At 40.8% G+C, this 23,715-nt stretch overlaps 1 protein-coding gene across 1 annotated transcript in view; it reads right to left on the reverse strand.

The window, feature by feature from the left end:
* Positions 1 to 723: 723 nt before the first annotated feature.
* Positions 724 to 23,715, reverse strand: part of LOC122646025 (alanine--tRNA ligase-like) — a 64,714-nt gene continuing 41,722 nt past the window's right edge. Inside the window, exons 10-23 of the mRNA XM_043839481.1 lie at positions 22,398 to 22,448; positions 22,167 to 22,262; positions 19,503 to 19,604; positions 19,040 to 19,162; positions 10,696 to 10,839; positions 10,505 to 10,576; positions 10,343 to 10,418; positions 10,122 to 10,264; positions 9,714 to 9,822; positions 3,203 to 3,390; positions 2,204 to 2,293; positions 1,870 to 2,052; positions 1,143 to 1,322; positions 724 to 1,027 (exon numbers count right to left, since the gene is read on the reverse strand). Of these exons, the coding sequence (XP_043695416.1) occupies positions 956 to 1,027; positions 1,143 to 1,322; positions 1,870 to 2,052; positions 2,204 to 2,293; positions 3,203 to 3,390; positions 9,714 to 9,822; positions 10,122 to 10,264; positions 10,343 to 10,418; positions 10,505 to 10,576; positions 10,696 to 10,839; positions 19,040 to 19,162; positions 19,503 to 19,604; positions 22,167 to 22,262; positions 22,398 to 22,448 (1,629 nt within the window). The 3' untranslated portion in view covers positions 724 to 955. The remainder of the gene's footprint in view (positions 1,028 to 1,142; positions 1,323 to 1,869; positions 2,053 to 2,203; positions 2,294 to 3,202; positions 3,391 to 9,713; positions 9,823 to 10,121; positions 10,265 to 10,342; positions 10,419 to 10,504; positions 10,577 to 10,695; positions 10,840 to 19,039; positions 19,163 to 19,502; positions 19,605 to 22,166; positions 22,263 to 22,397; positions 22,449 to 23,715) is intronic.

A 23,715-nucleotide genomic window follows, 5' to 3' on the forward strand; every position in this document is an offset into this window, starting at 1 on the left:
CTTCTCAAACCTGAAGGATTGGATGTGAGTAAAATAAATTTAATATCTAAATATAGAATGATTTAGAGTCAATGATAAAATCATGTGGGACAACCATTACATAAGGTTTTTTTTAGGTTCGCTTCCCTCCTCTTTAATTCCCTTTACAAGCAAAGGAGCTTTCATCCCTCCCTCCATGTGGCTGCAAGACACTGGCTAATCTTTTTAGAAATATAAAAAAGAAAAAGAAATCATTAAGGTTCACATTTTTCCCCTTGTCATAAGACTAAACCTACAAAAACACAGGCAGCTAAAAACTCCATAAAAGATTAGCTTATAGTACTATGAAATACAGCCTGCATCCCTTTTATAAGCCAAATCAGTAGGAATTAAGCATATAGTACTATGACAATGCTTCCATAACTCTTTAACCAAATCAAATTAGCTTCAACACAATGAACATTGAGGAATCATAACCATCGTTTGTGTCACTGATTTTCAGTTTACACATTACTTGTAAGTTCTAGGAAGAACACACAAAAGAAAACAGCCAAAAAAATAGGCAGTGAACTATTTACCAAATCCCAGTGGATTGAAAAAACTATTGCTAGATTGACATTTCATCTCCATCAAAATTTTACATTCCCCATCAGCAAATTACAAGATTTCCCTGAAAAATAATTACTCACTCCATTAATTAATGCTACTTTGTATATAAAATATTTCTTTTTGTATCCATATTAGGGAAAAATTAATGTTACTGTAATATCAAATAATTAAATATGTTTTCCCTGTTCACTAATGGTATCATTTTCCCCAAATAATTTAACTGTTGCATCACACCATTTTTTCATACTTCTTTCATTTTCATGTATCGATTTGAGTTTTTGAATCAAGACTCTGTCAGTAAGCATCAGCTAGTTAACCGAGGCCTTGGCAATTCTTCAGTGACCAAAAAACAGCACAATTAGGTTAATCATCTCAACTTCATAGAAGCAAAGGTGGTCGCAAGATCTACTGCCTCCTCAATGTGTGACGCATCCGTCCCCTGAAATTATATCATCACAACATTAACCACAGCCTAAATCATATATCAACAAAGAAAAACTCATTTGAAAGTTTCCAGAGGAATGGGAGCCTTCACAATATGTGAAGCTGCTAACCTGGCCTTGAGCACAGCCACGTTTTCCTATACCACCCCTCCCATTGAGAGGTCCCATGGCCGCTGTCAACCACTCCGACACCTCTAGCCCCTTGCTTTTATCTCCTTTTTCGGATACCTTGGCACACACTACAGCCTTGTTTGTGGCTTCATCCATACTAAATAACATGATTGATATTCCCTGTGGCAGCAAATGGATCAGTAAGTTAGCAACATGGTAAGATAAATGTAGCCACAGCAATCACTTCCATGGAAATGTGTGAGGTTTGTGGATGTGAATGCAAGTTTCGGGTGTGTAGTATCAGTTCATGGATGCAGAACGCATGGGAGTCCTGACAGACCCTTTAGTTTGCAGACATGCCTGGCCTCTTCTTCGACTGACTAAATTTGTGTCATTGGTGCAGCAGTGAACAGAGGTGTAAATTCTGTTGCTTCTTTTTTCCTGCTCTCTTCCTTCCCTTCCCACCCTCCCCCTCCAAACCTCTGTTTTTTTGGTCGCAGGTGTATGTGCATGTGTATGTGTTTAGGAAGAAGTGAATGGTCAGTTTCTTAAATAACAGCTTCATTTGTCATTTGCATGATCTGTCGCAACAAATTCCTTTGGTATTTTGTTTGAGTTGGTGGGAGACCAGGAACATATAGGAATGAAGGATAAAGTAGCACAGTATACATTTTTAACCAAAGTGATCTTTCAAAATAACTCAACGAGTTACTTTTCTGTTACTAACCTTCTGATCCACAGTTTTAAGAACTGCTTCCCGTATTGCCTCTGCATCCACACCAACATTCACAAAAGAAACACAGAAAGCTTTTCCATCTGAAACAGCAATGTCGGCTTTTTCAGTTGCTACCTTCAGAGATTTCTGAAGATTCTCTTGGGCAATCTTCTTTTGTGCCTTTCTAACTTGATCCTAAAATAAAAATAAAGCAATTTCATTCAATCCCAAGTTCAATAGTTGAGGGCCTGAGGCAGCCAGGCAACGAAGTCTGTTGCTGAAAGGAAAAGATCATTCTCAAATGAAAGCAGAAGTATTTATTTATTTTTTATCCAGGGCAAACTACCTTCAGTTGGGAAACCTTAGCTTCAAGATCTGCTTTCATAGCTGCCGGGATAGTTGCTGACTGGACACGATTTTTTAACGAAGCCACTTGCTGCCAAGAGCAAACAATTTCCAAATCAGAATATATACTTCTATAAGAAGATACCACGTTGTGCACAAGGAGAAGATTCTTCAATTTTCGGATGATAGCAACTTTCACCCTGTGGAAATGACTGAATTTACACTGACAAAATTAACAAAATCTATCACAAGGATGGTTGGTAGTTAGAACAAGTGTCCTAACAACACTTTTATGATATTTTTGGATCATTGGTCAGAAATTGACACTTCCATTGAGCAACTTGATAAGGGACATGTTAGCTCCCCTTCCTGTAGCACTTACTTGCTACTTCCCTTTCGTCTTCTTTGCAGATTCATGCGTTGATGAATTCCTTTCTATGTGCAGCAGCTCCAACATCATTTTTTGGATGAAGCTCGGTCTAAGAACGCCATTGTTTCAAGTATCGGGACCAAACCAGATCAGCTGATCCAGTCGATCTGGGACCAATAAAACCCATAAAAATTAAAGAACTTTCTTGCATGGGACGTGCCAGACAGGATCATCTGAGACCGATCTAGTGGATATTTTCTCAGCTAATAATCCTAAGTCCATTAGAAAAATTGATGCTAGTATCCTAATACATAATTCTGCATTAATAATGATCCCCAGAATATGTCCTCCATGCTAGCACCAACTCAATGTCCTCTCATCCCACTCAACAACCGTAAGCCACATGTACCCAACAAATAGTTAGGCATCACATACAGTACAGCCAGTGATAGGCATTTGCTCACTATTTGAGAATGAACAATGAAAATGGACAGAAACATGTAGCGACTTCATCATATGCAAAACTAATAATAGGCATAGGAATATGTACAGTATCAGAGCAATAAATTTCCAGTAATTGTCCAATGCATACAACACTATCCTAGAACTTAGAAGAGTTTAAGCAGCCACCTTCTCCAGCAAGCTTAAGTCTGCCTTGGATGCATCATTAATCTCCTGATCCAGTGAGCATGCCAACTCCACTGCATTGAAAGCAGAATCAAGTGTAACAGCAGTTATCCTCCGAATGCCCTTGGCAATTCCCTCCTCAGACAAAAGAGCAAATGCTTTAGCCTCTCGTGTATTTGCTATATGGGTCCCTGGATATATCAAGAACAATTGGATGCACAGTTAAGAGGAAAGCACCAAGAAAAACAAGCACAAAGGGACAGTGTTACATAAACATGGACATTGGTGCAGGGTTCAAAATACACGCCTTTCTGGGGTTAACGTATTCTGAAGTTGCAGGTTCACATGCTTTAGGGAAAACAGAACAGTAAAGGAAAAGAAGGTCCAAACACTTAAAAAGAAAAATGGGAAAGCATAAAAGAATGCCGTTTGATTATATGATATCTGTAACATATAAATAAAAAAAAACAGGAGGAAGACAATTAACATGCTATAGCAATATACATAACATTAGTTGATCTATCTTAGTCAGAAGTCAGCACATATTATTTAACTATAGGACGAGATCTGTCTCGTAGTACCTGCATCAGCATGGGAGCCAATGAGAGCACACGCAGGGGCATCAACATAGATGTTATTTTTTATTAGGTAAATTTCACGTACCTACCCTGAGGTCTGACCTAATTACACTTTCACCCGTGAGGTTTGGAAAATTCCACATCCCTCCCCTGAGGTTCAAACTAAGTAACAAAAACACCCAGTCCGTTAACTGTAGACGTTAAACGTTAAAATTGTGTTTTAATTGACCAAAATGCCCTCATCTTCCCAAAATCGTTTCCCCAAAAGCTGAAACCCTAAACCCATTTTAGGGTTTCAAAACCCCACCGCCGCCTTCAGCGGCGGCCAAACCAGAGGGCCGGTGGTCTGGATGTTACTGGTGAAGGATTTGCCGTGCTCTGGCGACTGCGATGCCAGCGTCAGATGCCCGTGAAAGTGGACGGCCTGCAACTCTTGCCTGCACCGCCTCTCAAAGTTCTTGCGACCTTGATGCCTATCCTAAAATTGCTCAAAGGAGAAATCTGGGCAGGGGAGAAGAGAAAACGCATACCTGGTCTTCTGGGCAGGAGCAAAGATGACTTTGGATGCAGTTTAAAGACAGAAAGAGAGAGATTGGCTTGAGGTTGAAGACGCTCAGAAGCTCACAAGATTCAAGGGCCGGGTGTGGACCAGTTGGAAGATTAGATTCAAGGAAGAGAAGAAAAGGTTAATTACAGAAATCAAGCGGGGAGAGGGAAATTGTGTTTATCATAGGCATAGGCAGAGGTATTTTCTACCCTATCAAGTATCAAGAATGTTCACTCAGTCGACTGTCTTCCTTTCAACAAAGCAAGCGCTAAACCCAATATATTTTTGCAAATACCAGTCCCTTCTCCACATCCTCAGCTATCCCATTGCCCATGACTCATAAATACAGTACAAATTACAAAAGATACCTAATAAATATTCAATAGTCAAAACACACAAATAGAAAAGAAGCTGGCTCATAATACCCTGATTCTAACATTTACGGTTGTAACACTTAACATAGTCCATAACTGTCCTGCAGAAACTTCCAAAAACTGGAATACACAAAAATTACTCCACAATCCTCAAAACTTCGATCTTACAACACCCAAAGTTTCAGGGAATTATGAGCAATGGTGGCTGGCGGCAGTGGTATTGGGTATTTACATTTGTAAAAGAAGAAGAGGGCATTAGTGTCATTTTATCCATCAAGGGTATTTTGGTCATAACAGGACTTAAAAATTCCTACCGTTAGCAACTAACTTGTACAGTTAACGGAGTGGGTGTTTTTGTTACTTAGTTTGAACCTCAAGGGAGGTACGTGAAATTTTCCAAACCTCACAGGTGAAAGTGTAATTAGGTCAAACCTCAGGGGAGGTACGTGAAATTTACCCTTTTTTATTTCATGGGGGGGTACTTTCACGTGCTCCTGTGTCTGGGCACAGGAGCCACAGGACCAAATAGCGTTTTTTTCCCCTGTAACTATACAAGTTTTCATTCAGATGGATCATTAAAAGTTCATGCATGCTTAAGCATTCGATCAGATAAGATCTAATTATACATGTTTACCTGAATGATACTTGTTTAATATAGGCACAAAGTTCTTGGCATGAACTAAGCAGAACCACCGGGGGCGGGGTTAATCGGCAACCCAGCTAGCTGTGCCATGAGGAAGGATGATGTGGCAATTCCAACAATTGGATAAGAAATGCATGGCATGGTCTGGATTGACCACATGTGAAATTAAATCATATACCTTCATATTTATTGGCATGTATTCTCTCGATAGTCCTGGATTTTCAAACTAAAACGTGCATGTAAGCAGAGACCTTAGGGTCTACCTGACCACAAAGTTTAGGCCCCATCTGGCCTTCCACATGTCAGATATTTGGCCATACAAGAGGGGCTTCCTTGGTGGGCCCTCCAGTAATACCATAACTCAGTAATATATTACTATGTATTTCTACCCAAAAAAAATATATATATATATTACTATGTAGGCAAATGCCAGATTATACAGAAATGTGCATACATGGTTATGGAAGAGTAGAACAAACAATATGTGTTCTTTGGACAAGTACAATGCAGGCCCGGTTTAAGGCTCAGTTTAAATTTGGGCCCTGTTTTAGTATAGGTTTGGGTTAGGCTTTAGTTTCTGGGATTTATCGTTGTAATGGGCTGAGATATAAACCCAAAAGTGGGGATTTAAGTGGGTGCACGAAATTATTTTTTATTAGTGGGTCCCATGTTGGTGATGGTTGGACAAGGATCAATCTTATTCTAAGTTGTTAGTCTTGGAAACAGTTTAGGGAATTTAGAGTCCTTAGCTGTCTAGTTAGGATAGTCTTAGTAGTTGAGTCAACCTCGGAAACTTTAATTCTGTTTCTATATATAAGTAAGGTAAACAACCCCCTCTCCACGATTTGGAATGGAAAGAATTGATTTGGTTTGTTGTTACCATTGATGGCTGAAGCTTTCTTCCTCCTTTTCTCTATCCCCCTGTTTGGTAAGGGATTTTCTCTACCCCTTATTTCTTTTCTCTTTCCTTCCCCACCCCCACGTTTACTCATCTCTCCTCTTCTCTTATATCTTAATTTCTGGTTGCTTATTTCTTAGAATAAATCCGGAATTTCAGATATTAAATTCTGTTATTATTCCTCATTTTTTCTAAACCAAAAAAATCTGAAACCAGATCCAGACCATATCTAGCCGTCAGATCAGGATCTCTTCCATTTCTTTAGAGGGCCATTACTCACAGGCCAATCAAATCGATTAGATCTGATTGATCTGCGCCAGAGCATCGTGGTAACAAAGCCTGCTTGGAAATGTTCCATTGCTTTCCTTCTCTAAATTTTTCATAACTTAACATGTCAACACCAACATTCAAGATCTCATTCAATTTAAAGAGAGCTCACTTTGACGAGTTGATATGTGGGCTTAAATGACTATTTGCCTAGACTATGGACAAGTGTCATAACAGTTCATGCAAGTCCAAGAACACATCAGACATGCATACTAAACTACTAAAGCAACTCAAGGATCTTTCTTCTTAGGAAAATTTCCATGAAAGATTGACAAACTTAAGCAACAAATTGACCTCCACAAAGTTCTACCGAAATTGATACCGTTCTTCATTATCGGGATCAGCTAGTAGAGCCTCCACCTTTTGACCAATTGCCACAACCCTGTCGAGATAAGGGTAGAATAAGGGATTCTAATCACCTAAGGATTAGGATTAGAAAACCTCATGTAAATCGAGAATTGTAGGAAATAGAAACCAAAACCAGCTACTGAGATTTAACTCAACAGAGAGAAAACAAGTCTACATGGTTAGAATTCTGGTCGAGTAACAGCATGGAGGGAGGGATTCAATCCTCAAAATCTGATCTTAATCCTAAAGTCAGATCTGAAGATATTGGACTGCTACAGAAATACATAGTGTTCAATATAGAATTAGAAACTGATAGAATATTAGTAACTAACTCCAGAAATTAGAAGGTCAGGCAATATGGTAACAATCATAATTAGAAACTGAAATACTACTGAAACAAGAATGGAAACTCATGAGTTTAGAAGCTGCGACTTAATCCTGCTATCAACTGCAAAAGAAGACATCTGCTCAACAGAACTTAAGAACAACATGTGCAGGCGTCACTAGAAGCAGAGATTGAAGTCAATAAAAGATCTCAGAACCCGTGAAGGGATCAGAATCAACAGAAATTTGAAAACAAATTTGAAATCAGGTCTGAAAAAGAGATGTCGGTGAAGGACTACTCAATAGACTTTAATAAACAAACTGAAGAAGGAATGGTTGATCTTACCAGCAGAATGATATAGAGATCAGAAACTGACCTTGATAACTGAAGAAGAAAAAGTAGAAGATATGTTAGGCTTCACACCCAACACCGGAGAAGGAATCCCACCAACTCCAGCCTTGGCATCCCACAGAACCATACTTTGTCTCTTACAGAACTCAAAAGCTCAAGGCTAAGATACTCATCAAATCGTTGGGAGGTAATGTGATCCCCTACTCTTTATTTATAACTTCAGTGAAACAAGCAAAATAGGAGACCCTTATGTCTTGTAGGGAGAATAATCCCTTACAACTCAAGTCTATTTCAAAATATAAACTATTCTAGAACTTTAACAAAATAGAAACTAGGAGCTGGAATGTAGGACATCTGTCCAGCCTTCTAGAAACACTACTAAAATAAAGGATACAACTTACTACAATAGCAACTAACACAAATGGTGCAATCCAGGGATTCAAAAACCTTGTTTGGGTTCGCTGTGGCCCCACCCAATTAACAAATAGCTCAAACTAAAAGAATCAGTGGCAATCTCATAATTATTATGAACACTTTAGAATGCTTTTGGGAGAAACAAAAGGTTTTGGACACAAAGGGTATATGATTCAATAGGCAAGGGTAAATCTAGAGGAAGTAAATAGGGATAACTTATATAATGAAATAAAGGGAGTATTAAGATAATTTACTTCAAGAGGCAAGCATATCATGCAAGGGGGAAAAAGGAAGGTTGTCACCAGCGTCTGGATTTCGAACCAGTGGCAGAAGAGTCATGACTTCAATAGGGAAACTCCAACATGAGGGACCCAATCAACCCAGGAGTTACGGTTCAGAATCTCAAACCAAGGCTCTCTGAGCTCAGGTAATAGCAAACCTACACAAGGTTTCAATCAATAAAATAAATTTCTATATGGTTGTTGGCAGAAAAACAGAGGTGAACTTGATTGTAGCGATCAACCTCACAACACGAGATTCGTTAGGGCTTGGAACCTAGGATTTGAATTGCCCTAATGATGCGACTCAACTCCTAGAATATTAGAAATGACTAGGTTGCCTTATTGAAACCCAACGAACTTAACCAAGTTCAAATTTCCATTGATACAAGAGTCGACTTTAGGTCTCCGATGAGTTTAGCATATAAGGGGAAGAAGATGATTTAGAAAAAGACGCAAGGAAAGAAAAGGGATATATATATATATATATATATATATATATATATAGAGAGAGAGAGAGAGAGAGAGAGAGAGAGAGAGAGAACACAACCGGCCAACAAGCTACGCAATACACCACTGCAACTCAAAATTTCAATTCATTCTCTTCTTTGATTTCCATCATAGTACATGTATATATAAAGGAAACTCCTAACATATCAATAGAAACCCAACCCAATATGGAATCCTACTCAACTTAGGAAATAACTCAAATAAAGAAACTACCATATAACTCCAACGTAATCTACCCACCATAAAAAAATATATATAAAAGATTTCATTGACAAAAAATCAGGTTGAGACGGTTGCGTCTCGGCTTGGGTCTCCAAAGTGGGTGTTCCGGTCCAACCATGCTAACACAACTACATCAAGTAATCCAGTATAGGCATCAAATCCCTAATATTTGGACTTATAGAATTGGCCCATTACAATAAAAACTCGAAAATAGTCGGCTCATGACCCATGTAACCCATTGGACACTAAAAATTAAGCATATTGGTCCATTCACTGTCCAATCTGACCTAACTTCTTCTGAACTGCATCAGGAATACCATAACTCCAAGAATATATTATCCTTACGTATATGCCAAATTATACAAAAATGTACATACATGGATATGGAAAAGTAGAACAAACAATCGGTGGCCTCTATATGAGCACATTGGTAACAAAGTCTGATTGGAAATGTTCCACTGCTTTCCTTCTCTATATTATTTATTGACATGTCAACACCAACATCCTGGATCTCATTCAATTTAAAGAGTGTTCACTTTGAAGAGTCGATATTAGGCGTCAATGGTCTATTGTCCTAGACTATATATACAAGTGCTATAACAGTTCATATAAGTCTGAAATGCATACACAAGCAACTCAAGGATCTTTCTCTAAGGAAAATTTCCATTAACACTGACAAACTTAAGCAATAAAACTGACCTCCACAAAGTTCTGCTGAGATTGATAACCATTCTTTGTTATCTGGATCAGCCAGGAGAGCCTCCACCTTTTGACCAATTGCCACAATCCTAACAGGATCAGGGTAGACCTGCAACAACAGAAAACATAAAAATAATGGATTCACACCCAACCTATTGATTAAATAGGCCTTACTAGCATACTTGTTAAGGAAACGCGGTGTAACTTCAAGTCCCCATAGACCAGTTGCCTTATGTTTTAAAGCACCCATACCATGATAATGAAAATTTTGGAATATATATATATATATATATATAATATGGTGCTTGCTTTGGTGCCTTGGCTCACCTTTGGTGCCATGAAAACTACACTTACAAGTGCTTCCACGCGAAACTAGACTCCAAACTTTGATAAGGAATAGTAACTTACTTCTCCAAATACAGCTCTCAAACCAGCTATACGTTTGGCATCAGCAAGTGTTGCCTCCTTAGCGAAAACATCCAATTCATCCTTGATTTGCTTGTTCACAATTGACTCAATCTTCCTCAAGTCATCAGGATGAATGGGCTTGCCTGTTCAGAATTCAGTGAGATCACAATAAAGATTCTATAAGCACCTCAACAAACAAACCATAAGAGAATAAATATTACCATGTGAAAAATCAAATCTTAATTTTTCAGGAAGAACAATGGACCCCTTCTGGTCAACATGATCACCGAGAACTTCCTGCATTCATTTTACAAATATTTAGAAAAACATATGCAGATAGAGTTAAGCAAAAAGTTGAGGGGCTACAAGCAACTGCAGCTTACCCTGAGAACAAAGTTTAGCATGTGGGTACAGGTGTGATTAGGTGCAATGAGAGTACGCCGGTCATAGTCAACCTGTTCACGAAATCAGCAGTGGAGACATTTCACAAATGAATCCATTAGCAAAACAATCGAATATACATATATATATAAATAAAGAAAGAAAGAACAGCAGTAGTTGAAACACACATTACCTTGCAGATTACTTTTTGACCCACGGAGAACCTGTCCTTCCGTCCAGAAATAGAACCAATGTGAAGGACAAAACCACCATAAATTTGAACATTAAGCACTTGAAATGACCCACCTGAGCTTTCAAGTGACCCAGTATCAAATATCTGAAACCATATTCACATAAAGTCAGACTGAAGAATGTACGATACTATTATCTACAAATGGAATCCAGATTGACAGTCTAGGAAGCAAAAATTTGAAACTCAGCACCAGAGATGGGATTGGATAGTACTTCAGCCCGATCCTACCTGGTACTGTGAGGTATTAGATGGATCAGGGTCAAGCAACATGCCTGATTTGATCCCAATAGTTTTGAGGCCTTGCTAGGAAGGCATTCCCAGACTGTCACCTATTTCTGCCATGTGGACTAATGATTAGGTCATTCTCGCCACTCGAAAGATGATTAATCCCCCAATAGACCATATGTCAACTTCAGTTACCTATTTCAACCGTAGTTTAAAATCTCGGCGAAGTTTCGCATATTTCGGTTCGTTCAAGACGAGATGCCAGGTTGAATTTAAAAAATGCAAATTTTCGGTTAAAATTCAAATTTTAGCGAGATGTCGAAATTTAGACTGTTTGTAAACATCTGGCCAAAAACTCTAGGTATAAAAAACATCAAAGCTCTCCAAGCTCTAGTTTTTGCTCCCATTTCGGCTTTTTTCACTTGCTTTTGCTGTTTTGTGATTTCTTCTTGAGAAACACATCATTGAAGCCTTCTCCACTGTTTCAGGTAAAACCATTTTCTCCAAAAATGTTTTTTTTTTATTGAAAAACATATGATCAATATGTTTTGGTTAGTGACGAATTTATTATGTCAGACACCGGAGGCCGATTTACAACCCCATGGTGTCAAAACTTTTTTCTATATATATATATATATATATATATATATTTTTTTTCTTTGCTTCAAAATTGTGATTTCCCTACAACAAAAATGTAAAAAAAAAAAAACAAAAAACAAAGGGGTTATGTAAATAGGATGGGATCAATTAAATATATGTTAGACACCATTGGCCGATCTACGGCCGCACGGTGTGGCGGAACATATATCTTCTTCTCATCCATTCCCAGTTTTGAGTATGACTCCTAGTCACAGGGACATACTGTATCATATTTTGTCGATGACATCTTCTCCCACCAAACCCACCAGTCGTGCATGCTACCAGCGGCATCATATCACAGTGGATCAGTGGGTAGTTCTTCACAGTTTGGTAACCCGTCTCCTAGAATAGGTTACCTTTAGTATGTCGATGATTCAATTTACATGGCAACTGTGGAGGACTAAACTTGTTTCTTCTCCCAGATTAAGACGTGATATTCATTTGTCCTACAGTCAAAGGGCAATGCACGTTGGCTCCATCGGACCACAAGTGAGATCAATCCAGACAACGCAACTACTATTATTTTTTTCCAGGATAAATAAATAATTCAATACCAAAGGAAGAAAAGGGGGGGGGGGTGAGGATACAAGCAAAACCCAGCACAAAGCCCTACCAAAAGGCAAGGACAAGACAAAAGGGACAAAACCCCAAACCAAACATCACACGAAAATGAAAAAAGAAAACTCCCGGCTCAAAGAAGACCAACTATCCCGGGTCTATATTCTCGCAACAGAGGACGTGATTTTTGATATCCAAATTGATAGGCTAATTGATCTCCAGGATGGGCAAGGAGTAGATAATGTAGGGACATTTCTTAGGGAAAGGAGGGGAGTTGGGGTTACGACAACGAAAAACTTTGAGAGACAAGGGGATAGTAGAGTGATGCGTAGAGGGGTTCAGGCCAAAATTGGAGGTAAGGCCCAAAATAGGATGGGAAATCCGAGAGGGATTAGAGCAATGGGCTTCGGGGTAAGAGGGAGCTGGGCCATTAGAACCAGATGGGCCAGCCAAAGAGGGAATAATGATGGGCCAGGTCAGAGCATAGTTATCAAGGCGTCACCAAGGCATTGCCACGGCGTCCAAGCTCCTTGGTTGCCATGGACGCCTTGGGCGCCATGGTGGGCATCTTGCCGCCATGGCAATGTTGCCTTGAATTTGACCCTCTAAAATGCCATGGTTGCCTCTCCGCCTTGATAACTATGGGTCAGAGAGGGAGAAGACAAAGAAGAGGAAGGCGAAGGGGGGCCCACCATATAGGTAGGTAAAATCGGGGAGAGAGAGGACCAAGAGGACAAAAACCCCTTGGCCTGCGATTTGAGGAAGGAAGAGATACCAACGTTAGAGGGGAGAGAGCTGGGAGAAGCCAACACAGGGACAACAGGTAGGGGATCAGAGGGAACAGGTGTAGGATGTTGACAAGACAGGTGTCTAAATTGAGCAGGGGTAGGAGTCAGCTCCTTGGAGGAAGGGAAAGCTTCAACGTCACAGAGGGATTCAGATTGCAGGATCGCAAATCTGTTTGGACCAGCGGTAGAATGCAGGGGGACCAACGGTCCAGGGGAAGGAAGACAGCACGAAGAACCAGAAGGCGAGAGCTCCTTGTGGTGAGGTCTTCCTTGGCGTCTTCTTCTCCGGCCACGGCTAGGATCGCGATGACCAGCATTCCCATTCACCACAGGGACTCTTCGGCCTGCTTCAGGAGAAATGCGAGAGGAGGAGACAACACACCCTCGGTTATCATAAGAGGACAGGCCGTTGCGAGAGATAGAGAGAACCAACGGAGCTTCCTCAGGGGTTACAACTGCAGAAACATCATGGCTAAGATTCTACTGAGCAACGATAATTTCAATAGGAGCTTCACAAGCATTCGAAGTCTTTGGGGCACAAAGGATAGAAGTATGGCCAAAGGTTTTACAGTGAAGGTAGTTGGGGGGGGGTTCCAGTCATAGTCATCTCCTTCCTTAATTTTGACAAGAGAAGGAAGAGAAGATTCTGCTGAAACCTCGACACAGATACAATCAAAACCAGCCGATCCTTCCTCATAGTTCAAACATCAGAGAAAAGAGGAGTACCCACAACGGATCCCACCAAACTAAGACCTTCCGAACAATAGACATGGAGTGGCAGCCCAGGAAGGGAAATCCATAGAGGGATGGTAGAGAAATCTACCCGATTCAGTTGGAGATGACACTACCATTGGCGAAGGAATAGAGGTCTCTTCCCAACTTGCTAGGGACCTCCTTCAAGGGCACGACTTTTGTCGGATTGATCGGAGAATTTGAAGACAAAGAGGCCATTGTCCAGAAGGAAAGTTTAAAGGTTTCCAAGAGGTCTCCATTGTTTGGTCAGAGAGGACTTCACAATGTGGAAAGGAGGTCGGGAGCCAAGGAAATGGCCAACCAAACAATTTCTCCAGAGATTAGCTTCATCATCGAGTAGACCAGCGGGGAATGGACAACTCTAGAGTCGCCCTCAAGAGAGGGGCAAATGAAACGAAGGGAAAACCCTTCTCTAGTAGCAGGTTGGAAAAGAGAACTCCATTGCGGAGGAGGGAAAGCAGAGGGAGAAGATGAAGGAGGGAAGGGAGCGACAGCCAGCAGAAAAGGAGATGATGTTGCAAAGGGGTTACCGGAGGCAAGGGTTGTCGGTAGCCAAGGCTGCTGGAGGAGTAGCAGGCGAGGATGGAAGCATGCTATATCATGGCCTTAGGAGATGTTCAATAATAGAACATTAAAAAATAATATTTATAATTTATGCAACTACTATTATTAGTAGACACTTGTATAAGGAAAGTGTATTGACTTTCAAATTATGCATTTAATTCTATGGCACATTGACTATGTACTATATATGATTTACTTGTTTAATTTACTTATTATATCTTCTAGTACTTGAACAATGTGTAAGCATATTCAATCGTATATTGTCAATCAAGAGTACAAATCCAAAACACCACTATGTGATGTAGAGGAGATATCAGAGGAGTATTTAAGCCGGTTGGACCAGCAAAAGTCTACCCAGAGTGGGTGGAGGTACTAAGTGAGATGGGTTGAATCATATATCAAATCGAGATGGCACTGATGTATGCATGTTTTGGCCATTGGTGTTTTGAAAGCGAATAGACCCGACGAAGTTTTGAAATTTGAAATTTGGCGCAATATTTTGAATTTTGAATTTTGTGCTAGAACGATATTTAGCCCACCCTTCTACTGCATCACTTTGGGTGACTATTTTTGCAATATACACATTTAGGGTAAATTACTTCCCCCCCCCTTGAAGATGCCCGAATGACAAACCCCACCCTTGGGTATTGGGTAATAACTCTCCCCTCCCCTGAACTCAAAAGATTCTATTAACCATACCTATTCCGTCAAAAATGGTTTTTAAGTGATGACATCACCCTAAATATATTCAATTAAACCCCAAAATGCCCTTATATTTTTGATATTCCAATAATAACCCTAATAACGAGAGAGAAAAAAGATAACTTCAAGAAGTTCTTCTTCTTCCTTCGTTCGAACGATTCTATCCCCTTTCATTCTTTTCCCAATTTCTTATGGAACGACGGTACAAACATTTGGATTTTGGACTTTCCACTCCTTCCAATTCCCAGTAAAACCCTGAAACAGATCATCATCCTCATCGACCACCGACCACCCAACCGCATGTAAAACCCCTAGGACAATGATATTGCGGAGAACACACAACTTTCAAGATCTTGGTCCATTAGGAAATTGCAGAGATATTGTTCTATCGAGTAAGGCTCACGTTCACGCATGTGAGCATACGAGAACGGCTCCCAACTGTTCAGATGGAATCCATCCATGTGGGTCCCACAAAGTGGACTCCATCCGAATAGCTGGGAGCTGTTCTCGTACGCTAGAGTATGTGAACGTGAGGTGGTCTTTTCTCTATCTCTTTCTTCAATTAATTCTCCTCTCTCTGTTTCAAGTCTACCCCATCTGTTGCTGCTTTTTTTTTTTTTTTTGAGTTTCTGGTTTTCTTGAGAGCAGTCAAACATAGAAGCAGAGCAAAAATTTCGATGATTCCAAACATTTTTGGCGGTGGACGAATCAACATTTTCGATCCATTCTGAGACGAAGGAGGTTGCTATTAAGAACTCTTCCAAGTTCAAAGCTTTAGAGGAGAAAGCCAGAAAAGATAGGTCAATTGAGGAAATTTCAGTCTTCGAGGTTTCAAATTTCTTCTCTAGAAACAATTGTCTTGTTAATTGGTAGAATTTTCTATTAATTAAGTATTATTTCATAGGAGTTATAGAATCTTATAATTCAGAGAAAACCAAGTCAAATGCGGGGAACCATACTCTTCTTCAAGGGGGTTTTTTCTAAGCACTGGCTCGGGAACCAGAGACCTTCGTCGTATTCTCCATCTGAATATAAGTGACGAATGACGACGGAGGTTCTGAACCCAGAAACAGAGGAAGAAAAAAACCCTAAAAATATGCAATGATTTGGGACTGGATTAATGGAGAAACATACAGAGGGGATGGAAACAACTGACTCCTTATTCTAAGGCGTCAGTGAGGCCAGAATGGTCCCATCAGGTGACTCGTTGGTTGTATGGTAACCGCCCTAAAATAAGCCATCCATAGAGGTGCAGAGGGGTGGCGGCCGGAGGGGTTGCAGGAGGCGGAAGAAGAAGAAGAAGAAAGAAAAAGAAAGAAAAAAAGAAGGGTATAGGTTAGAGACGAGGGCATTAATGTCTTTCTCTATCACTTAACAGCCATTTTTTACGGAATGGGTATAATTGATAGAATCTTTTTAGTTCAGGGGAGGGGAGAGTTATTACCCAATACCCAGGGTGGGGTTTGTCATTCGGGCATCATCAAGGGGAGGGGGGAGTAATTTAATATGTTTATATATAGGGTTTCCATGAACTATCAAGCCTCAATTTGGCCAAACCCATCAAAACGGCCAACCAAATTATCATGCAAAAAGGACATAATTTCGGGGAAAATGCACCGAAATTATGGTATTTCGGTAAGGCCAAAATGGCCTTCCGAAACAAGATTTTAAACCTTGATTTCAATTGTACCAGCCACCATACATGGGACTACCCTCATTATCCCTGTTCATCCTGTTCTTCAGACAGGACTTGAATGTTTCAAATAATTTTCAAAACATTATTATAACATGTAGCAATATTTTTTTTGTTAATAAATATTCCATTACCAGAAGTCCAAAACGAGGGAAAAAGGGGGGGGGGGGAGGAATTTACAGGGGAAAAGAAAGGGAGAAAAAGAAGGGAGGGTTGACTATACAAAACCTCAAGCCCTAAGAAGAAGGGACAGGAGGCTGAAGAAGAAATACAAGTAGGCCCCAAGAGACAACAATACGCCTGTTCCTTGGGGAGTCAACTAGAGATCTATGGGCTAACATATGAAGCCTGGAGCTAACATTGAAGAAGATGGCTTTCTAAATCATGTCAAGAGAGCGAGAGTTGGAAGTCCATCTTCGAATATTCCAATCCATCCAGATGTGAGAGATAACGGCACCGAAAACAAGCTTGCTTGCAATGTAACAAATAGTGCTACCGGAGAAGGACATATCCATCCAAAGCCACTCCCTAGCGAAGGTAAAGGTTTCCTACTACGGGGCCAACAAGAATCTAAGGCTTTTTTCCAAACTGAAGAGACTAAGGGAGGAGGGGAACCAAGAACCATGGGAGATAATGAAGGAGACTGGGGCATGTTTAGGGATACCAGAAGAGCATATTGAATGGGTACCAACTTTGGAAAAGAGAACTCCTGAGGGATGCCAGTGATCTAGCCAGAGGGATGTAGACGTCCCATTTGTAATCTTGGGGATGGCAGCCCTGAGGTCTAGAGGACGAAGGAGGATTTTGCACTAGACCCAGGAGGGAGTCAGCAAGATGGGGTACTGTCCAAATGGAATCCTTTTTGAGGTAGGAATAGACCCAATTAACCCAGATGGAGTCGTGCTTGGAAGAGATTTTCCAAAGCAACTTGAGAATTCCCGCAATATTGGAATCATGGACTCTACGAAAACCTAGACCACCCTCCAATTTAGGGAGGCAAGTAGTAGCCCAACTTATGGGGTGGAGAACTTTGGAGGATTCTTTGCCTTTCCAGAGGAAGGCACATACTAAGAGTTCCATGGCTTTGATGGTGGATTTAGGAAGCCCATAAATGCCGCATCAGTAGATATAAGAGGACTGAAGAACTGATCTAATTAATTCAACCCTACCAGCAAAGGAAAAGAAGTTTTCCTTTCCAAAGCTGAAGCCTTTTACAGATGAGGTCAAGCATAGGGGTACAGTGATGGCCAGTCAACCTAGTAGGGATCAAGGGAAGACCAAGGTACTTGACTGAGAAAGTACCAAGGGAGAAACCCGTTAGGCGGAAGAGAGTATCTTTATTAGCATCTGAGACATTCGAGAGAAAGATGTGGGATTTCAGAAGATTGATGTGGAGACTCAACAGACATTCAAATAGATGCAAGGAGAACATAATGGACGAGATAGAAGAGGGGGAAGCCTTGGAGAGATCATAAGATCATCCCCAAAGGCAGATGGGTGAGATTGATGGCTTTACATTTGGGAATGGGGGAGATAAGGAGCTAATCAGTTTTGGATTGAATACTTCTAGACAGAACCTCTAGGGCAAGGGAGAATAGGAAAGGGGAAAGAGCGCAACCTTGGCGGATACAGACTTTAGAGGAGAAAAACCCAGCAAGGGAGCCATTGACAAGGACCGAAAATTGGAACCCATACTGAATCCATCATGGCCCGATTGGATTTATGGGAGAGGACTGCTTTAAGAATTTCTTCCTCGGAGGGAATAGATTGAATAGGACATAAATCAACAAATGACTAGATGATGGCATGCAAAACATGCCCACAAAGTCTGAGCACAAACAGATACTGCCGCTTTGTACAAATGGCAGACGGTCAGGGAATGCCCTTCGGTTATAGTTTAGGTTCCCCCCTCCCCCTCATATTTTCTCAAGACATGAGTATTGCATTAGGTGCAAGTGTGACATGACGTAAGGGCTGGACACGAAGTGAAGATGAACGATAGATTACAAAGATAGATCCAATACATGATATATATTTCTAAATCTGCTCCCAATCTAGCAGCAACGATCAATGTCTGGCTATTGGCTTGGACTACAATCAGATATTTTCTTGAAACAGAGCCGTAATGGAAAATCATTCGAACTTATAATCCTCTCCCTCCCCACTTTTTAGTTATTTCATATATATAAATAAAAACTAAGGGGACTACATAGGATACTGCTATGGCATTAGAGCTTCATACTCAACTTCTGATAATGTTCTTTCCAGAATGAAGATGACTATACTGGAAAATCAATGAAACTTTTCATTGAGATGTAACACAATAAAACAATGGTCAAGATTAACCAGAAGGGTACAGTACCTGTCCACCTTGCTCAGCGTAGAAGCTTGTGGTTTGTAAAACAATGCCAACTTCGTCACCAGAAACAGCGCTGTCCACAAACTCTGAACCAGTGTATATAGCTTTGATGACACTCTCATGATCCTGAGAAAACAAAAATTTTCAAATGGACAATCAAAAAGCAACTGAGTTGAATTAACATGAATTATCCAAATCAAAGATAAGATTGCATTAAATAGAACAAACTAAATTTACAGAAAATGAGAAAAATGTCAAGAAAAGCAGGAATAATTGACTAAATGTGATCATAACCTTGAGTTATTGAAGATGAGAAACAAGTAAATACGAAAGACATCATCCTAAATATTTAAGAATCACATTGTCCATTCAACTAACTAACCACATCTCATACTCACCTCTATCAAACAACAAAATCTCACTAATCTCAAATATGATTCCATCATTAATCTCCAAGAGTACTGACCTGGAACAATATAAACTTGCTGCTATCATCTGTTGTAGCTACTCCCTTCCTGTACAACTCTGAGGTGGCATCAGCATCCATGGCAATTGTACCACCAGCTTTCTACAAAGAATTATTATCAGCACAGATCACAAGATAAAAACGTATAATGCGTAAAAATTAACTCAGTATATCCCTTATATGTTCAACCTATAGTGAATCTTCTGATGCGACGAATTATGATTAAAGATAAAACACAAAGACAGTGCATCATGTCATTTTAAAACTCTCAATGTCCCCCTCTCCCTTCAAAAAATTAGAAAGGTAGAAGAAAACCAGAGAATAACACAACCAAACAAAAACTAATCAATCAAGAGGGCATCTGAAATTTTTTTTTTGGGGGATGAATAAATAATTCAATTACCAAAGGGAGAAAGCCAGGGGGAGGGGAGAGGATACAAGCAAAAGCCGACACTAAGCCCTACCAAAAAGCAGGGACAACACAATGGGCCAAAGCCCAACCCAAAAAACGCGCAAAAAGAAGAACGCCAGGCAATCCAAAGAACCAAGCCCAGCTAGAAGAAGGACAAATATCCCAGGTCAATCACCACTTAGAGCATAATTTCTGATATCCAAATTGAAAGGCGAATTCAACTCCGGGGCGGTCAGGGAGTGAGAAAGATAGGGATGCTTCTTAGGGAAAGGAGGGGAGCTGGGGCTACGGCGACGGAAAACGTGAAGAGATGGGGAGGCGGCAGGGTGGGGAAGCCGGGTAGAGTTAAGGGTTAAGAGAGAAGAGGGAACTGGCCCATTAGAACCAGATGGGCCAGCCAAAGAGGAACAAGAGGTGCCTGGGCTAGAGAGGAAAAGGATAAAGGAGAGGGAACTGGCCCATTAGAACCAGATGGGCCGGCCAAAGAGGGACAGGAGTTGGGCTGGGCTGTAGAGGGAATGGATAACGAGGTGACCACAACATTGGCAGGGGGAATCGAGGAGAGAGGAGGCCTAGGGGATAAAACTCCCTTAGTCTTCGATTTGAGAAAGGAGGAGATACTGAAGTGAAAGGGGAGACTTTGGGGAGGTTTGCTGAGGGACGACAAGCTCCATGTGGTCAACAGGCTTAGCATGCTTGTCAGGCGCAGCAAGCATAGGGTCAATGGAGACTGGCTCAGGAAGAAGACAGGAGTTATGGTTAAGCAGGGAAAAGGCCAGCTCATCGGGGGAGGGGAATACTGCAACATCACAGAGGGAGGCAGCCTGGAGGAGAGAGAAGCAGTTTGAACCTGCGGTAGAAGGGGGGAACCATTTGCTCAAAGGGAATAGGACGACGGGGAGAGATCGAAGCCGGAAGATCCTTCCGGCGAGTTTTCCGATGGCAACTTCTTCTTTGGCCACAACTAGGGTTGCAATGCTCAAAAGCTACCGGAGGAGGAGCAGAGACTTCGATTGGAGGATTTCTTAGCTCCATGGCAGGGTTGGGACCTTCGATAAAAGAAGACAGAGCAGAAGAAGCTTCAGCGGTGGCTTCACTCCCAACATCGGGGCATTTTCCAGTCAAATGACCAAAGACCTTGCAAGAAAAGCACTGCGGGGGGGTCTAGTCATAGTGAACAGCATGGTTGTAGGAGAACCCTTCATCATCAACTACGAGGATAGAACCTGGCAGGGGAGAATCCGCCGGAACTTCCACATAGATTATGGCGAAGGCGAGGAGATCCTGGAGTTTTATTCTACCATATGAATAGAGAAGATATCCATGGACCAAGCCAATCATAATAAGTCCCTCCTCACACCAAAAATGCAAAGGGAGCCCAGGGAGAGAGATCCAGAGCAAAAGAGAACTGAGATCGAGACGATGCAGTTGAAGATAGCGGTTCCATTGCTGGAGAAAGAGGGGTTTTCTTCCAACGTTCCAGGGACCTCCAGCCAAAACTTGCTTTTGTCTTCATCTTCAGCAAACTTGAAGATAAAGAAACCATTGTCTATCAGGTATGTTCCAAAACAACCCTTTGTTTTCGATTGCTTCGAAAGAGAAACTTTTCCAAGTGGAAAGCGCGGTCGAGTTCCCATAAAGTGCCCCAATAGGCAATTATCCCATTTCTTAGCTTCACGAAGGAGGAGATCAGCTTCGTAATGGGCTGCCTTGGAGCCACTGATGAAGGTGGGAGAGACAAAGTGAAGGGAGAAGCCATCACAGGAGGAGGGGTTTTGGGATGAGAAGAGGGAGAACCAAGGTCTAGGTTCAGGGGTAGGGAGAAGGGAATCCCTAGGCAGTGGCGGGACCACCCCAGGGCAGTCGGACATTGAGGAAAGGGTTCAGGCCATTACCGTGGGGAAAGGATTTTCTCTCTGGGACTGCTACTTGTTTGGCCATTTTATAATCACGTCATAGTTAGTATAACGAAATATAACAATGGGGCTAAGGGTCAAGCATTTGCCACATCTGAATATTCAAAACATAGCAAACTTAGAAATTTGATCACAAACTCAAGGGATGATACACTATCATTTGAAACCCTCAATCCCTCCTATGAGGCTACGACCATAACATAATTTTATCCAACAAGTCCCCAAATAAAAGTAAAATGCAATCAATCCCTCTCCCTCCTTCCAATCGATGCAATCAACAGTTCTCAGAGTAAGATTGGAATGGATGAGAGTAAATGAAGACATGTAGATCTATACCTTGCTTTGAGCAGTCCTGGATCTTATCCTTGCTTCATCCATGGCAATGTTAAAACCTTCCACATCAACCGTTAGATCTCGTTCTTCTGCCATAAGCTGATGAATGAAATAGCAAGTTGGATAGGATCATTCACCCAAAAAAAAAAGGTTGGATAGGATGTCTATATTTCTATTCAAATCAGCCTCAGGAAATTATCTGAAAAGCAAAACAATAATGCATTACAGACATACCTGAGTGAGATCCAACGGAAACCCGTAAGTGTCCCACAAAGCAAAAGCATCCTGCAAACAAGAGACTACTGCAGTAAGACACTCAAAGACAGAGGCTATTACAGTTAGGTAGAATGCTAAAATAAAGCAAATACTCCTCAAATCCTAAGAGTTGGCCCTAAGAGAAAACAATTACTCAATATAACAATTTAGACTGCAAAATTAAAATCATGCTAAAACTGGATATGATAAAGAAAATAATTTTATTTGACCAAGAAGGAAAGAACTCGTCCAGTTGCTTCTGCCCCTCCTACACCCACATACAGAAAATCTAGTATGATGTCTAATAATAAGAATAAAAATAGAGCTAGCAGCCCTGATATCGAGCCAAGTGGAGGACAATTTGGCCAATTTGAACTGCCATATAGAAAGGGTATCCCTTGACAAGCTTCAAGGCAAATTTGGGGTCCACCTCCCAACTATATGTTCTACCTTGTATTCGATTTCTCCCCCCTAGCATTTTCAAACTGTTACCCTATTTGGGTCATACCTCGACTTTTCAGCTGTTTTGGACTCTCTTTTGCATGTGGAAGATTTCATTGGGATTGAATATTTTATGGGCGATATAGGGCTACCTGTGAACCAAATTTTAGCGCCGGGGCAATTCAACTATTTGACTCATACCTTGACTTTTGAAGTGTTGTGTCAAAGTATTGTAAGCATAGTTGCCATGGCGACTAGGCGACCCAAGGTGTTTGAATGGTGCCTAGGCGACAAAGCGCTCACCTAGGCATGCAGTATATGAATATGTAATATAGCAATGATAATTTTATATAATTATGCTTATATGCAACATAGAAGCCATGTCAATACAATATGATATAATTATGTTAGAAATGATGCAATAACAAACCCAACATATAATAAACAAATATAAGCATTAAGTACGTACCCAGTGCATGAGGCTCCCGCTACTGATGTGTCTGGGGAGGGTCATAATGTATGATTCATCAAAAAAAAAAAAAAACACAATAAACATAAATCAACGTAAACTAGTGAAGTGTCAACGAGACATGTTGTGACCTTGGACGCCTTGGTGGCGCCTTGACAACTATGATTGTAAGTCATCTTCATATTTCTCTTAATAAAAATCTTCTCTTGCTGGTGAGTTTTCTTCTTCTTTTTTACTTTCACTTATTTATGTCTCTCTTTTCTATCAGAGCTATGTTCTAAACTTGTCCAAGTTGACCTTTTGATTTCTTCTTTTAAGCTGTGCATCTCCTGCTTCACAGAATTCTACACTCATATGTATGAGTATGCTCTATTATTACCCTTTCAA

The sequence above is a fragment of the Telopea speciosissima genome, chromosome 11, assembly GCF_018873765.1.
Source record: "Telopea speciosissima isolate NSW1024214 ecotype Mountain lineage chromosome 11, Tspe_v1, whole genome shotgun sequence".
Taxonomy (NCBI): domain Eukaryota; kingdom Viridiplantae; phylum Streptophyta; class Magnoliopsida; order Proteales; family Proteaceae; genus Telopea; species Telopea speciosissima.